The following is a 15,611-nucleotide window of genomic DNA, read 5'->3' as shown; positions in this document are numbered from 1 at the left end:
GTTTTCGACACAGCGAAAATCGACATAATCAAAAACTCATCAATGGAATGAAGCCTAAGACTTACCTGTTGTTGAATTTTCTAGTCTAAACTTTAGTTTTTGCTCCCAAGACTTTCATTAAGGTGTATTCATTTTTGCAACATGGTTTTGAATGAATTCGTTAGTAATTTTTGGGTGCTCAAAATAACAAATATTGTTAGCAATCGATGCCCTACATTTGTGAAATACTACTTTGTAGTATGATATTCCATAAAAAAAATTTGATTCTTCAAGAAAGCTAAAGGTTGGGGTGTACTAATTTATGCTGAACACTGTATTTGATCATTCAACAGAATTTTGACTTTCTTGAATTCATTTTTGTCATCCCAGAGCCACGAGACTGCTGTGGTTTTGAACATTCAGCATATTTTGCTCCCTGTTGAAGGCATGTGAATCATAGACGGGATCTGAGCTCGTCATTAGCTTCTATCTAGACGCGGTTTCGTGAACTTCCAGGCACGGGGCCCGAAATCTGGAGTCAATTTAAAAAATCATATAATATGTCAGTCACTTGTCTTACTCTCTCAAGACCCTTCACATAAAGCTTTGCTTCTCCACACTGGGCTACTATGAAAGGGTCATTTGTTTCCTTCAGTAGAGCCTTCAAAATCCAACTTTTCGACCAAATGATCGCCTTAATTCTCGGTCGAAGAACTTAGACATCGGAATCAGATGTGGATGCCACTTTTAATTACGTCATGACGGGAAACTGATACGTAGAAGGAATAATAGATTTTGACAGGTTTTTAGGTTTCAGTAAAAAATTCTGCCATTAGAAGAAGTCAAAGAGAGTAAAGCCATGCTTGGGATCTCCTTCTACTACAACGGTGGTCAACCTAGTGTGCTATTGAATCCTCAGAGGCAGAGCTTAAGTCCATCTTAATGGGGTTTTGACATAAATAAAGACTAATCATTACATAATTAATTTTTTTTATAACTTTCGAATATACTTTATTCTTCAGTTCTTAACTGGGGCCCCAATTGAATTTTTGTATTGGGGCTCACGAAGTTCAGGTTACACCACTGCCAGAGTTATCGTCCAAAGCAGAACCACCCATGGTCTAAAGCAGTGTTTCTCAACTCCAGTCCTCAAGACCCCACAACAGGTCATGTTTTCAGGATTTCCTTAGTATTGCATAGGTGATAATTTCATCACATGCTCATGCATTAATTCCATCGCCTATGCAATACTAAGGAAATCCTGAAAACATGACCTGTTGTGGGGTCTTGAGGACTGGAGTTGAGAATCACTGGTCTAAAAACTCCATCAAGAGTAGAATGTTGATGAAAATGAACAATTTCAGCTAAACGATTGTTCGTGGAGTAGAGGTTAAAGAAAGAACGATGGTTTGAGTTGTCCGCTCACAGATTGTTTTTTTTTTTGTTTTTTTTTAAATGCAGTCTGCCATGTTTGATTTTTTTTCTTTTTAGCCTGAACTTTGGATGTAACATCTTCCATTAAAAAAAGAATAGTCTTTCATTAAAATAATATTTCTAGAAAGATTCTTTTTTCCATCTTCCTGTGTCACTGAACATTCATGGCTATAACGGAGAATATGATTTGAAATGTACAGTATATGGCGGTGTCGGCATTATTATCATTTGTTCTTGATGTTCTCTTGAGTTTTCCATTTTTGTTCATTTTAAATCTTCCATACGGCTGCAGACATATGGGCCTTTTTTCATTTAGTGCTAATATTTATGGTCTTTGCTTAGTGGGCGTGGCTCAATGGGTAATTATTCAAAGCTGTCTAAAGACACGCCCCTGAGGAACCCTGTGAGCCATGCCCCTTTTTAAAGACCTTAAAAGTGATCACAAAATAAAATAGGCACATATCTCTGTAATTGTGTGGCGTTTTTAAAAACAACAAAAAACCGAACAGTCAGGGTAGCAGTGGGCATAAAATAAAAGCAAAAAATGGCCACATTTTTAAACATTCATTAAACCAGCAACATACTTTAATGTGTACAGGGCCTTTACATTGAGTGGTTTGCATTACTCTTCACGTCCAGTCTCAAAGGGCTTTCGGGAGAGTAGGTAATTGTCAGTAATAGTAATAACCATTGTTCCTTAAAGGCGATTTGCACACAAAGTTTTTTTTTAATTGTACCAATACATCTAAAATTACTTTAAAAAAATTAAGCAACTTTGCAAATGGTTGTCACTACAATAAAAAAAATCCTCCCTTTTGTCTGCAGCTCCTATACAGATCTTTGCATCTTCACATAAGCCCTGTGCAGACTAATATGTATTTATTCTTTCATCCATCTGTCCCCTAATTTTTACTAGCCCGCTAAATATTCATTAGCCAGACATGGAGGAAGAATAGACAGGGGAGATGAGTGCGGACTGAGGAAATGATGAGTCAAATCAGTTGCAGTTCCAAATATCCGACCGTTTCTCTCAGATTAGTAAGGTGTCATTTCACCACATTCTATATATACAGGGGTGTTCTCACGCGTTTCCGACTTCTCTGCTGTGATGCTATTTAAGGACCTGATGTGTTACAGTACAGTGCATGTATATTTAAAGGATTACATCATTGCTGTATGATTTCTACGAGCTTCAGGAAAGCAGAGAATTTAATTAAAAAAAATGTTAACTTTTTTTTTAAATAAAAGAGTTTCCCAGATTTATCATATTGATGACCCTACCATATTGATAGGTCATCAATATCAAATGTTTTCACCTCTGGCATCAGATGGATGTTAACAGTGAAAGAAAACAAACGCCAAAACTCCATTCACTGTTCAGTGGCCTATTGACTTATATAGGAGCTGAACTGCAGTACCCAGGAACGACCACTACCCAGTAAATGGAGCTGTGCTGTTTGACTCCGTTCACCTTTTACAGCCGGCGGCCACCCCACCGGACCTGGAAACAGCAGATTGATGGAGGTTCCGGGTGCTGGGCCACAGCTGATCCATAATTTATCTTCTATTGAAGGGGTTCTATTCCATTAAAGGGGATCTTCAGGAGTTAAATATTGACAGCCTATGCTTAGGAAAGGCCATGAATATTTAATTGGAAGTGTTATACTCAAGGAATCCCCTGTTTATCAGCTATGCGAAGAGGCCGCAGCTCTCCAGAAAGTTCCTCCTCCCTTTATTATTTACTAAGGATCAACTACAACCCCTGGCAAAAATTGTGCAATCACCGGCCTTGGAGGATGTTCATTCAGTTGTTTAATTTTGTAGAAAAAAATCATCACAGACATGGCACAAAACTAAAGTCATTTCAAATGGCAACTTTCTGGCTTTAAGAAACACTAAAAGAAATCAAGAACAAAAAATGCTGTAGTCGGTAATGGTTACCTTTTTTTAACCAACCATAGGGAAAAAATTATGGAATCACTCAATTCTGAGGAAAAAATTATGGAATCATGAAAAACAAACAAAAAAACACTCCAAAACATCACTAGTATTTTGTTGCACCACCTCTGGCTTTTATAGCAGCTTGCAGTCTCTGAGGCATGGACTTAATGAGGGTCACACAGGACTCGTCATCAATCTGGCTCCAACTTTCTCTGATTGCTGTTGCTAGATCAGCTTTGCAGGTTGGAGCCTTGTCATGGACCATTTTCTTCAACTTCCACCAAAGATTTTCAATTGGATTGAGATCCGGACTATTTGCAGTCCATGACATTGACCTTATGTGTCTTTTTTCAAGGAATGTTTTCACAGTTTTTGCTCTATGGCAGGATGCATTATCATCTTGAAAGATGATTTCATCATCCCCAAACATCCTTTCAATTGATGGGATAAGAAAAGTGTCCAAAATATCAACATAAACTTGTGCATTTATTGAAGATGTAATGACAGCCGTCTCCCTGGTGCCTTTACCTGACATGCAGTCCCATATCATCAATGACTGTGGAAATTTGCATGTTCTCTTCAGGCAGTCATCTTTATAAATCTCATTGGAACGGCACCAAATAAAAGTTCAAGCAGCATCATCACCTTGCCCAATGCAGATTCGCGATTCATCACTGAATATGACTTTCATCCGGTCATCCACAGTCCACGATTGCTTTTCCTTAGCCCATTGTAACCTTGTTTTTTTCTGTTTAGGTGTTAATTATGGCTTTCGTTTAGCTTATCTGTATGTAAATCCCATTTCCTTTAGGCGGTTTCTTACAGTTCGGTCACAGATGTTGACTCCACTTTCCACCCATTCGTTCCTCGTTTGTTTTGTTGTGCATTTCCTATTTTGGAGACATATTGCCTTAAGTTTCCGGTCTTGATTCTTTGATGTCTTCCTTGGTCTACCAGTATGTTTGCCTTTAACAACCGTCCCATGTTGTTTGTATTTGGTCCAGATTTTAGACACAGCTGACTGTGAACAACCAACATCTTTTGCAACATTGCATGATAATTTACCCTCTTTTAAGAGTTTGATAATCATCTCCTTTGTTTCAATTGACATCTCTCGTGTTGGAGCCATGATTCATGTAAGTCCACTAGGTGCAACAGCCCTCCAAGGTGTGACTCCTGAAAGGACTCCTTTTTAGATGCAGAATAACGAGCAGATCTAATTTGATGCAGATGTTTTGGGAATGAAAATTTAGAGGGTGATTCCATAATTTTTTCCCACATAATTGAGTGATTCCATATTTTTTTTCCCTCAGCTTGTTCTAAAAAAGTAACCATTACTGACTACCACATTTTTGGTTTTTGATTTCTTTTAGTGTTTATTAAAGCCAGAAAGTTGCCATTTGAAATGACTGTAGTTTTGTGCCATGTCTGTGATCTGATTTTTTTTCTACAAAATAACTGAATGAACATCCTCCAAGGCCGGTGATTCCATAATTTTTGCCAGGGGTTGTATAGAAGTGGTTGTGTCTGTTATTGTAGCTCAGCTTTCCCCAAATCTTTCATGTTGAACTGGACACACTATGCAATAGTGACTGCAGAGCAGAATATAATGTGTTTTTTTTTATTTCGCTTCTCCGTTGCGGAGCTATTAGCAATCAAAGTATTGGCACATAATAAGTAGTGATGAGCGAGTGTACTCGTTGATCGGGTTTTCCAGAGCACGCTCGGGTGTTCTCCGAGTATTTGTGACTGCTCGGAGACTTAGTTTTTGTCGCCTCAGCTGCATGATTTACGGCTGCTGGACAGCCTGATTACATGTGGTGATTGCCTGGTTGCTAGGAAATCCCCACATGTATTCAAGCTGTCTAACAGCTGTAAATCATGCAGATGTGTGGAAAAAACGAAATCTACGAGTACTAACAAATACTCGGAGACCACCCGAGCATGCTAGGGAAAATCCGAGCAACGAGTATACTCGCTCATCACTAGAGTTAACTTTTTTTTTTTAAAGTCCAAATCAACTCATACAGGGAGAAGAAGTACATAAAAACCAATGCACAGGCAGAGATGTTTACCTGTCTGAGGCCTCCAACTAATTACACTAACCAGAGTGCAGCAGACCCAAGTTAAGATGGTGGATGACAGATGCACAGGTGCAATAATACCGATACTGCAGCCAGCCTACAATCAGGATTTGGCCGCCTGGCACACCTGTGCAAAAATGATCTGTATGTGGCATGTTCAAACAGAAATACAAAGCATATGGCTCAGGCCTATTAGTAACGCCATATAGCGGGCCAGCCATTGCTATCATGCATCCTGTGTGAACAGAGGCCACAGTATACAGAGCCATCTAGGGTCCAGCTGCACCCTGAAAAAATGACGTGTCCAAAAACATAACAATGTATGTAAGGTATTAGTTGGTATTATGGCCACAATACTGTAAGCCGGCAACCCGCAGGGTTTTCAGGGTGCAGCTGGACCCTAGATGGCTCTGTATACTGTGGCCTCTGTTCACACAGGATGCATGATAGCAATGGCTGGCCCGCTATATGGCGTTACTAATAGGCCTGAGCCATATGCTTTGTATTTCTGTTTGAACATGCCACATACAGATCATTTTTGCACAGGTGTGCCAGGCGGCCAAATCCTGATTGTAGGCTGGCTGCAGTATCGGTATTATTGCACCTGTGCATCTCTCATCCACCATCTTAACTTGGGTCTGCTGCACTCTGGTTAGTGTAATTAGTTAGAGGCCTCAGACAGGTAAACATCTCTGCCTGTGCATTGGTTTTTTTGTCTTGAATAGTGGAGTTTTTTTTTTTTTTTTTTGTCCTCTTATGGTTTTTTTCTAGAAGAAGTACATACCATCAGTGATAGCAACTCATACAGGGAGAAGTACACCCCCCCAGTGATAGCAACTCATACAGGGAGAAGTACACCCCCCCAGTGATAGCAACTCATACAGGGAGAAGAAGTACACACCCCCAGTGAGAGCAACTCATACAGGGAGAAGAAGTACACACCCCCAGTGAGAGCAACTCATACAGGGAGAAGTACACACCCCCAGTGATAGCATCTCATACAGGGAGAAGAAGTACACGCCCCCAGTAAAAACTGTCTGATAGCATCCACTTGGGATTAAAAAAGTTAACTCATTATTTGTCAATACTTTGATTGCAACAAAGAGGCTACGTTTTTTAAAATAAACCATGTTTTATTCCCCTCTGCAGCCAATATTACATTGTATGTCTGGTCCAACATGAAACACTTAATAAAAGGTCCTCTTTAACCCCTTTCTGCCATTAGACGTACTATTCCGTCCATGTGGGGTGGGCCCTAATTCCCAAGGATGGAATAGTACGTCCAGCACGATCGGCCGCGCTCACGGGGGGAGCGCGGCCGATCGCAGCCGGGTGTCAGCTGCCTATCGCAGCTGACATCCGGCACTATGTGCCAGGAGCGGTCACGGACCGCCCCCGGCACATTAACCCCCGGCACACCGCGATCAAACATGATCACGGTGTGCCGGCGGTACAGGGAAGCATCGCGCAGGGAGGGGGCTCCCTGCGGGCTTCCCTGAGACCCCCGGAGCAACGCCATGTAATCGCGTTTCTGCGAGGGTCTCCTACCTCCTATCTCTGCAGGCCCCGGATCCAAAATGGCCGCGGGGCTGCATCCGGGTCCTGCAGGGATTACTTCCGGGTGCCGTGCAGGTGCTTGTAAGCCTGCACGGCTGTAAGTGAGATCGGTGATCTGACAGAGTGCTGTGCACACTGTCAGATCACCGATCTGTAATGTCCCCCCCTGGGACAAAGTAAAAAAGTTTAAAAAAAAATTCCCACATGTGTAAAAAAAAAAAAAGAAAAAAAAATTCCTAAATAAAGAAAAAAAAAAAATATTATTCCCATGAATACATTCCTTTATCTAAATAAAAAAAAATCAAACAATAAAAGTACACATATTTAGTATCGCCGCGTCCGTAACGACCCCACCTATAAAACTATATCATTAGTTAACCCCTTCAGTGAACACCGTAAAAAAAAACCAAAAAACGAGGCTAAAAACAACGCTTTATTCTCATACCGCCAAACAAAAAGTAGAATAACACGCGATCAAAAAGACAGATATAAATAACCATGGTACCGCTGCAAACGTCATCTTGTCCCGCAAAAAACGAGCTGCCATAAAGCATCATCAGCGAAAAAATAAAAAAGTTATAGTCCTCAGAATAAAGCGATGCCAAAATAATTAAGCGCCAAAACATAAAAAAAATGATAGAAATGAGGTATCGCTGTAATCGTACTGACCAGAAGAATAAAACTGTTTTATCAATTTTACCAAACGCGGAACGATATAAACGCCTCCCCCAAAAGAAATTCATGAATAGCTGGTTTTTGGTCATTCTGCCTCACAAAAATCGGAATAAAAAGCGATCAAAAAATCTCCCGTGCCCGAGCATGTTACCAATAAAAACGTCAACTCGTTCCGCAAAAAACAAGACCTCACATGACTCTGTGGACTCAAATATGGAAAAATTATAGCTCTCAAAATGTGGTAACGCAAAAAATATTTTTTGCAATAAAAAGCTTCTTTCAGTGTCTGACAGCTGCCAATCATAAAAATCCGCTAAAAAACCCGCTATAAAAGTAAATCAAACCCCCCTTCATCACCCCCTTAGTTAGGGAAAAATAAAAAAATTTTAAAAATGTATTTATTTCCATTTTACCATTAGGGTTAGGGCTAGGGTTGGGGCTAGAGCTAGGGTTAGAGCTAGGGCTAGGGTTAGGGTTAGGGTTGGGGCTACGGTTAGGGTTAGGGCTAGGGTTGGGGCTAGGGTTAGGGTTGGGGCTAAGGTTAGGTTGGGGCTAGGGTTGGGGCTAGGTTTAGGGCTAGGGTTAGGGTTAAGGCTACAGTTAGGGTTGGGGCTAAAGTTAGGGTTAGGGTTGGGGCAAAAGTTAGGGTTAGGGTTTGGATTACATCTACGGTTGAGAATAGGGTTGGGATTAGGGTTAGGGGTGTGTCTGGGTTAAAGGTGTGGTTAGGGTTACCGTTGGGATTAGGGTTAGGGGTGTGTTTGGATTAGGGTTTCAGTTATAATTGGGGGGTTTCCACTGTTTAGGCACATCAGGGGCTCTCCAAACGCGACATGGCGTCCGATCTCAATTTCAGCCAATTCTGCCTTGAAAAAGTAAAACAGTGCTCCTTCCCTTCCGAGCTCTCCCGTGCGCCCAAACAGGGGTTTACCCCAACATATGGGGTATCAGCGTACTCGGAACACATTGGAGAACAACTTTTGGGGTCCAATTTCTCCTGTTACCCTTGGGAAAATACAAAACTGGGGGCTAAAAAATAATTTTTGTGGAAAAAAAAATATTTTTTATTTGCATGGCTCTGCGTTATAAACTGTAGTGAAACAATTGGGGGTTCAAAGCTCTCACAACACATCTAGATGAGTTCCTTAGGGGGTCTACTTTCCAAAATGGTGTCACTTGTGGGAGGTTTCTACTGTTTAGGTACATTAGGGCCTATGCAAACGCAATGTGACGCCTGCAGACCATTCCATCTAAGTCTGCATTCAAAATGGCGCTCCTTCCCTTCCGAGCCCTCCCATGCGCCCAAACGGTGGTTCCCCTCCACATATGGGGTATCAGCGTACTCAAGACAAATTGGACAACAACTTTTGGGGTCCAATTTCTCCTGTTACCCTTGGGAAAATACAAAACTGGGGGCTAAAAAATAATTTTTTGGGGAAAAAAATGTTTGTTTTATTTTTACGGCTCTGCATTATAAACTTCTGTGAAGCAGTTGGTGGGTCAAAGTGCTCACTATACCTCTAGATAAGTTCCTTAGGGGGTCTACTTTCCAAAATGGTGTCACTTGTGGGGGGTTTCAATGTTTAGTCACATCAGTGGCTCTCCAAACGCAACATGGCGTCCCATCTCAATTCCTGTCAATTTTGCAGTGAAAAGTCAAACGGCGCTCCTTCCCTTCCGAGTTCTCCCATGCGCCCAAACAGTGGTTTACCCCCACATATGGGGTATCAGCGTACTCAGGACAAATTGTACAACAACTTTTGGGGTCCAATTTCTTCTCTTACCCTTGGGAAAATAAAAAATTGGGGGCGAAAAGATCATTTTTGTGAAAAAATATGATTTTTTATTTTTACGGTTCTGCATTATAAACTTCTGTGAAGCACTTGGTGAGTCAAAGTGCTCACCACACCTCTAGATAAGCTCCTTAGGGGGTCTACTTTCCAAAATGGTGTCACTTGTGGGGAGTTTCAATGTTTAGGCATATCAGGGGCTCTCCAAACCCAACATGGCGTCCCATCTCAATTCCAGTCAATTTTGCATTGAAAAGTCAAATGGCGCTCCTTCGCTTCCGAGCTCTGTCATGCGCCCAAACAGTGGTTTACCCCCACATATGGGGTATCGGCGTACTCAGAACAAATTGTACAACATCTTTTGGGGTCCATTTTCTCCTGTTACCCTTGGTAAAATAAAACAAATTGGAGCTGAAGTAAATTTTGTGTGAAAAAAAAGTTAAATGCTCATTTTTATTTAAACATTCCAAAAATTCCTGTGAAACACCTTAAGGGTTAATAAACTTCTTGAATGTGGTTTTGAGCACCTTGAGGGGTGCAGTTTTTAGAATGGTGTCACACTTGGGTATTTTCTATCAAATAGACCCCTCAAAATGACTTCAAATGAGATGTGGTCCCTAAAAAAAAATGGTGTTGTGAAAATGAGAAATTGCTGGTCAAATTTTAACCCTTATAACTCCCTAACAAAAAAAAAATTTTGGTTCCAAAATTGTGCTGATGTAAAGTAGACATGTGGGAAATGTTACTTATTAAGTATTTTGTGTGACATATCACTGTGATTTAATTGCGTAAAAATTCAAAGTTGGAAAATTGCAAAATTTTCAAACTTTTCGCCAAATTTCCTTTTTTTCACAAATAAACGCAGGTAATATCAAAGAAATTTTACCACTATCATGAAGTACAATATGTCACGAGGAAACAGTGTCAGAATCACCGGGATCCGTTGAAGCGTTCCAGAGTTATAACCTCATAAAGGGACAGTGGTCAGAATTGTAAAAATTGGCCCGGTCATTAACGTGCAAACCACCCTTGGGGGTGAAGGGGTTAATGAATGAGATTGGTCTCTATTGGGCCGAAGTACCGGACATAGCCTCAACTCTGTCTACAGCGCTGTGCCTGGGTAACAATAGCCCGTGCAAGAAAGCATCAATGTCTTTACAGTTCACGGGGTGTCTGGATACAGTACTTCATTAATGAAAAGTTAGAAAAGAAAGAATCTTACTAATGCTCCATTATTGTAAAAGTCCCGAAAATCCATTTTAATATTTTCTGTGGGAATTGCTCTTGTGATTGTATTAGAATATATTAACATTTTTCATTCTTGCAGTGATTTCTGCACATTGATGCAATTGTCCTAGCAGTACCCTGTGGTATTGAAATGGTTAAATACTTGGTACGATTGAATGTAATGATTTTTGCTAGACAGAAGTATATGGGAACACAATGTAAACTGCTTCCTTTTCTTACTAGAGGGCTGCAGTTTAGCTGGCAGAGCGGAGAGGAATTGGGGAATTGGACGGGGATCTTTAATTTCACGGATGACGGAGCAGTGAAGACGGGCAGTGACGCAGGCGGCAGGTACAGACTCATACAGAATGACAATACACAGCATAATATGACAAACCGCTGCTCCTGAGACACAGTATCAATACACAACACTCACATACAACTGCACGGAAACAAAAGGGCAATTCCAGTCAGATATTAAGTCCCCTAATAAAGATCAATATTCTTTTATATAGGGGCAGTATTATAGTAGTTATATTCTTGTATATATGAGGCAGTATTATAGTAGTTATAGTCTTGTACATAGGGGCAGTATAATAGTAGTTATATTCTTGTACATAGGGACAGTATTATAGTAGTTATATTCTTGTATATAGGAGGCAGTATTATAGTAGTTATATTCTTGTACATAGGAGCAGTATTATAGTAGTTATAGTCTTGTACATAGGAGGCAGTATTATAGTAGTTATATTCTTGTACATGGGGGCAATATTATAGTAGTTATATTCTTGTACATAGGAGCAGTATTATAGTAGTTATATTCTTGTATATAGGAGGCAGTATTATAGTAGTTATATTCTTGTACATGGGGGCAATATTATAGTAGTTATATTCTTGTACATGGGGGCAATATTATAGTAGTTATATTCTTGTACATGGGGCAGTATTATAGTAGTTATATTCTTGTACATGGGGGCAGTATTATAGTAGTTATATTCTTATACATAGGGGCAGTATTATAGTAGTTATATTCTTGTATATAGGAGCAGTATTATAGTAGTTATATTCTTGTACATAGGGGCAGTATTATAGTAGTTATATTCTTGTACATGGGGGCAGTATTATAGTAGTTATATTCTTATACATAGGGGCAGTATTATAGTAGTTATATTCTTGTATATAGGAGCAGTATTATAGTAGTTATATTCTTGTACATAGGGGCAGTATTATAGTAGTTATATTCTTGTATATAGGAGCAGTATTATAGTAGTTATATTCTTGTACATAGGAGCAGTATTATAGTAGTTATATTCTTGTACATGGGGGCAGTATTATAGTAGTTATATTCTTATACATAGGGGCAGTATTATAGTAGTTATATTCTTGTATATAGGAGCAGTATTATAGTAGTTATATTCTTGTACATAGGGGCAGTATTATAGTAGTTATATTCTTGTACATAAGGGGCAGTATTATAGTAGTTATATTCTTGCACATAGGAGCAGTATTATAGTAGTTATATTCTTGTACATAGGAGCAGTATTATAGTAGTTATATTCTTGTACATAGGGGCAGTATTATAGTAGTTATATTCTTGTACATTGGGGCAGTATTATAGTAGTTATATTCTTGTATATAGGAGCAGTATTATAGTAGTTCTATTCTTGTACATAGGAGCAGTATTATAGTAGTTATATTCTTGTATATAGGAGCAGTATTATAGTAGTTATATTCTTGTACATAGGGGCAGTATTATAGTAGTTATATTCTTGTACATTGGGGCAGTATTATAGTAGTTATATTCTTGTATATAGGAGCAGTATTATAGTAGTTCTATTCTTGTACATAGGAGCAGTATTATAGTAGTTATATTCTTGTATATAGGAGCAGTATTATAGTAGTTATATTCTTGTACATAGGAGACAGTATTATAGTAGTTATATTCTTGTACATAGGGGCAGTATCATAGTAATTATATTCTTGTATATAGGAGCAGTATTATAGTAGTTATATTCTTGTACATAGGGGCAGTATTATAGTAGTTATACTCTTGTACATAGGAGACAGTATTATAGTAGTTATATTCTTGTACATAGGGGCAGTATTATAGTAATTATATTCTTGTATATAGGAGCAGTATTATAGTAGTTATACTCTTGTACATAGGAGACACTATTATAGTAGTTATAGTCTTGTACATAGGGGCAGTATTATAGTAGTTATATTCTTGTACATAGGGGCAGTATTATAGTAGTTATATTCTTGTACATAGGAGCAGTATTATAGTAGTTATATTCTTGTACAAAGGGAGCGGTATTATAGCAGTTATATTCTTGTACATAGGGGCAGTATTATAGCAGTTATATTCTTGTACATAGGGGCAGTATTATAGTAGTTATATTCTTGTATATAGGGGCAGTATTATAGTAGTTATATTCTTGTACAAAGGAGTATTATAGTAATTATATTCTTGTACATAGGGGCAGTATTATAGCAGTTATATTCTTGTACATAGGGGCAGTATTATAGTAGTTATATTCTTGTATATAGGGGCAGTATTATAGTAGTTATATTCTTGTACAAAGGAGTATTATAGTAGTTATATTCTTGTACAAAGGGGCAGTATTATAGTAGTTATATTCTTGTACATGGGGGCTCTGTACAATTGTAATTAATCCCTTTTATATGAGTTGTGACTGGAACCGCTCTTCCACATGAGAACAGACTGAAAAATATCTACCATACATGGTTTTATGAAAATTGATATTTAATATTTATAAAATGTTTAATATAAGTTATCTGAGATCTTGTTTTTGTTTCTTGCTAAAATTGTTCCGATTAGCAGTAAACTTTAGTCCTGTTTGTACCTTTCCACCTATTGCCTTGCCATGTACCATCCCATCAGTTCCTGTGTGAATTCCCTGCACATGGGGCAGGAGACAGTCCAATGTGGATTTTGTTGTTTCTAATAATAGGGAGTGTAAAAATATATCACATCTACATTTTATGTAAGTGAAAGGAACACTTAAGCTTCTTATTGTGCCTTTTATCATTGTTAATATACAGTAGTTCTTCAATTTTCTATCTTATTGGGTTTCTTCATAATTCTAGAAATATTCAGAAAACAGAGGAATTTGTCAGAGCCAGTATTTACCAGAAGTGATATCTACAAGTAGAATTCATACTACTTATACTGCTTGCTATATTACTGCCCCCTATATACAAGAATATAGCTACTATAATACTGCCCCTATATACAAGAATATAACTACTATAATACACCCCCTATGTACAAGAATATAACTAATATAATACTGCTCCTATGTACAAGAATATCACTACTATAATACTGCCCCTATGTACAAGAATATAACTACTATAATACTGCTCCTATGTACAAGAATATAACTACTATAATACTGCTCCTATGTACAAGAATATAACTGCTATAATACTGCTCCTATGTACAAGAATATAACTACTATAATACTGCCCCCTATGTACAAGAATATAACTACTATAATACTGCCTCTATGTGCAAGAATATAACTACTATAATACTGCCCCTATGTACAAGAATATAACTACTATAATACTGCCCCTATGTACAAGAATATAACTACTATAATACTGCTCCTATGTACGAGAATATAACTACTATAATACTGCCCATATGTACAAGAATATAACTACTATAATACTGCTCCTATGTACAAGAATATAACTACTATAATACTGCTCCTATGTACAAGAATATAACTACTATAATACTGCTCCTATGTACAAGAATATAACTACTATAATACTGCCCCCTATGTACAAGAATATAACTACTATAATACTGCCCCTATGTACAAGAATATAACTACTATAATACTGCCCCTATGTACCAGAATATAACTACTATAATACTGCCCCCTATTTACAAGAATATAACTACTATAATACTGCCCCCTATGTGCAAGAATATAGCTACTATAATACTGCCCCTATGTACAAGAATATTTCTTCTATAATACTACCAAAATCTTGTTATGTAAAAAAAGGGATTATTATAATGATCTGGCTCTCCACATGATAATGACTGTACTAATGCAGCAGAATGATAGGACAGCTCTTACTGATTTTCTGCTTTGCTGTGCTGTTGTGGACCTTGAAGCATGTAGATCTTGGTTGTTCTTTACACATGGTCTAAGTAGGATTAGTACGGGGGGGATATGTAGGATCCAAGAACATGATAAGTAGTGAAGATACATCAAATTCGAAGCCAACTACAAGTCAGGACAGTGATCAGCATGAATGTGTGTGACATTGTCAGCTGATGGCGGTTCACATGGTTATCTATTGTAGGTGATGCAGAACTCAACAAAATTCTATGGTAAAGTTCAGATTTGAAGATGGCTTGCAGCAAAACAACCCCAAAATATCTTCGAGTCTCCACCATATTTGACTGTACATACTGTCTTCTTTTTTTTGTAGGCCTCATTCCGTTTTTGGTAAACAGTAGAATGATGTGCTGTACCAAAAAGCTTTACCTTAGTCTCAGCTGTCCACAAGATGCTTTCCCCAATGGATTTTGGCTTACTCACGTACATTTTGGTAAACTGCAGCCTAGCTTTTTTATATCTCTGTGTCAGCAGTGGGTCCTCCAGGATCTACAGCCATAGCGTTTCATTTCATTCAAATGTTGATGGACAGTTTGCGCTGACACTGATGCCCCCTGAGCCTGCAGGACAGCTTGAATTTCTTTGGAACTTGGTTGGGGCTGCTTAATCACCATCCAGAGTATCCTGCTTTGCAACCTTTCATCAATTTTTCTCTGCTGTCCATGTCCAGGGAGATTAGCTACAGTGCCATGGGTTGTAAACTTCTTGATTATATTGTGCACCATGGACAAAGGAACATCAAGATCTTTGGAGATGAA

At 38.6% G+C, this 15,611-nt stretch overlaps 1 protein-coding gene across 4 annotated transcripts in view; it reads left to right on the top strand.

Annotated features, from left to right (window-relative positions):
- The window catches only part of ST8SIA5 (ST8 alpha-N-acetyl-neuraminide alpha-2,8-sialyltransferase 5), a 102,072-nt gene that overhangs the window by 18,743 nt on the left and 67,718 nt on the right, over positions 1–15,611 (top strand). For 2 of the 4 annotated variants that reach the window (XR_013221142.1, XM_077283626.1), the window contains exon 2: positions 10,931–11,038. The exons of the other annotated variants lie outside the window; for them this stretch is intronic. Coding sequence is in view for 1 of the 2 variants with exons in the window: in XM_077283626.1 (XP_077139741.1) it covers positions 10,931–11,038 (108 nt within the window). In the remaining variant the exon portion in view is untranslated. The remainder of the gene's footprint in view (positions 1–10,930; positions 11,039–15,611) is intronic. 4 annotated transcript variants of the gene reach the window in all.

Source organism: Ranitomeya variabilis, chromosome 1, assembly GCF_051348905.1.
Source record: "Ranitomeya variabilis isolate aRanVar5 chromosome 1, aRanVar5.hap1, whole genome shotgun sequence".
Taxonomy (NCBI): domain Eukaryota; kingdom Metazoa; phylum Chordata; class Amphibia; order Anura; family Dendrobatidae; genus Ranitomeya; species Ranitomeya variabilis.
The sequence above is the reverse complement of the archived record's forward strand: the minus strand, read 5'-3'. Positions and strand labels throughout refer to the sequence as shown.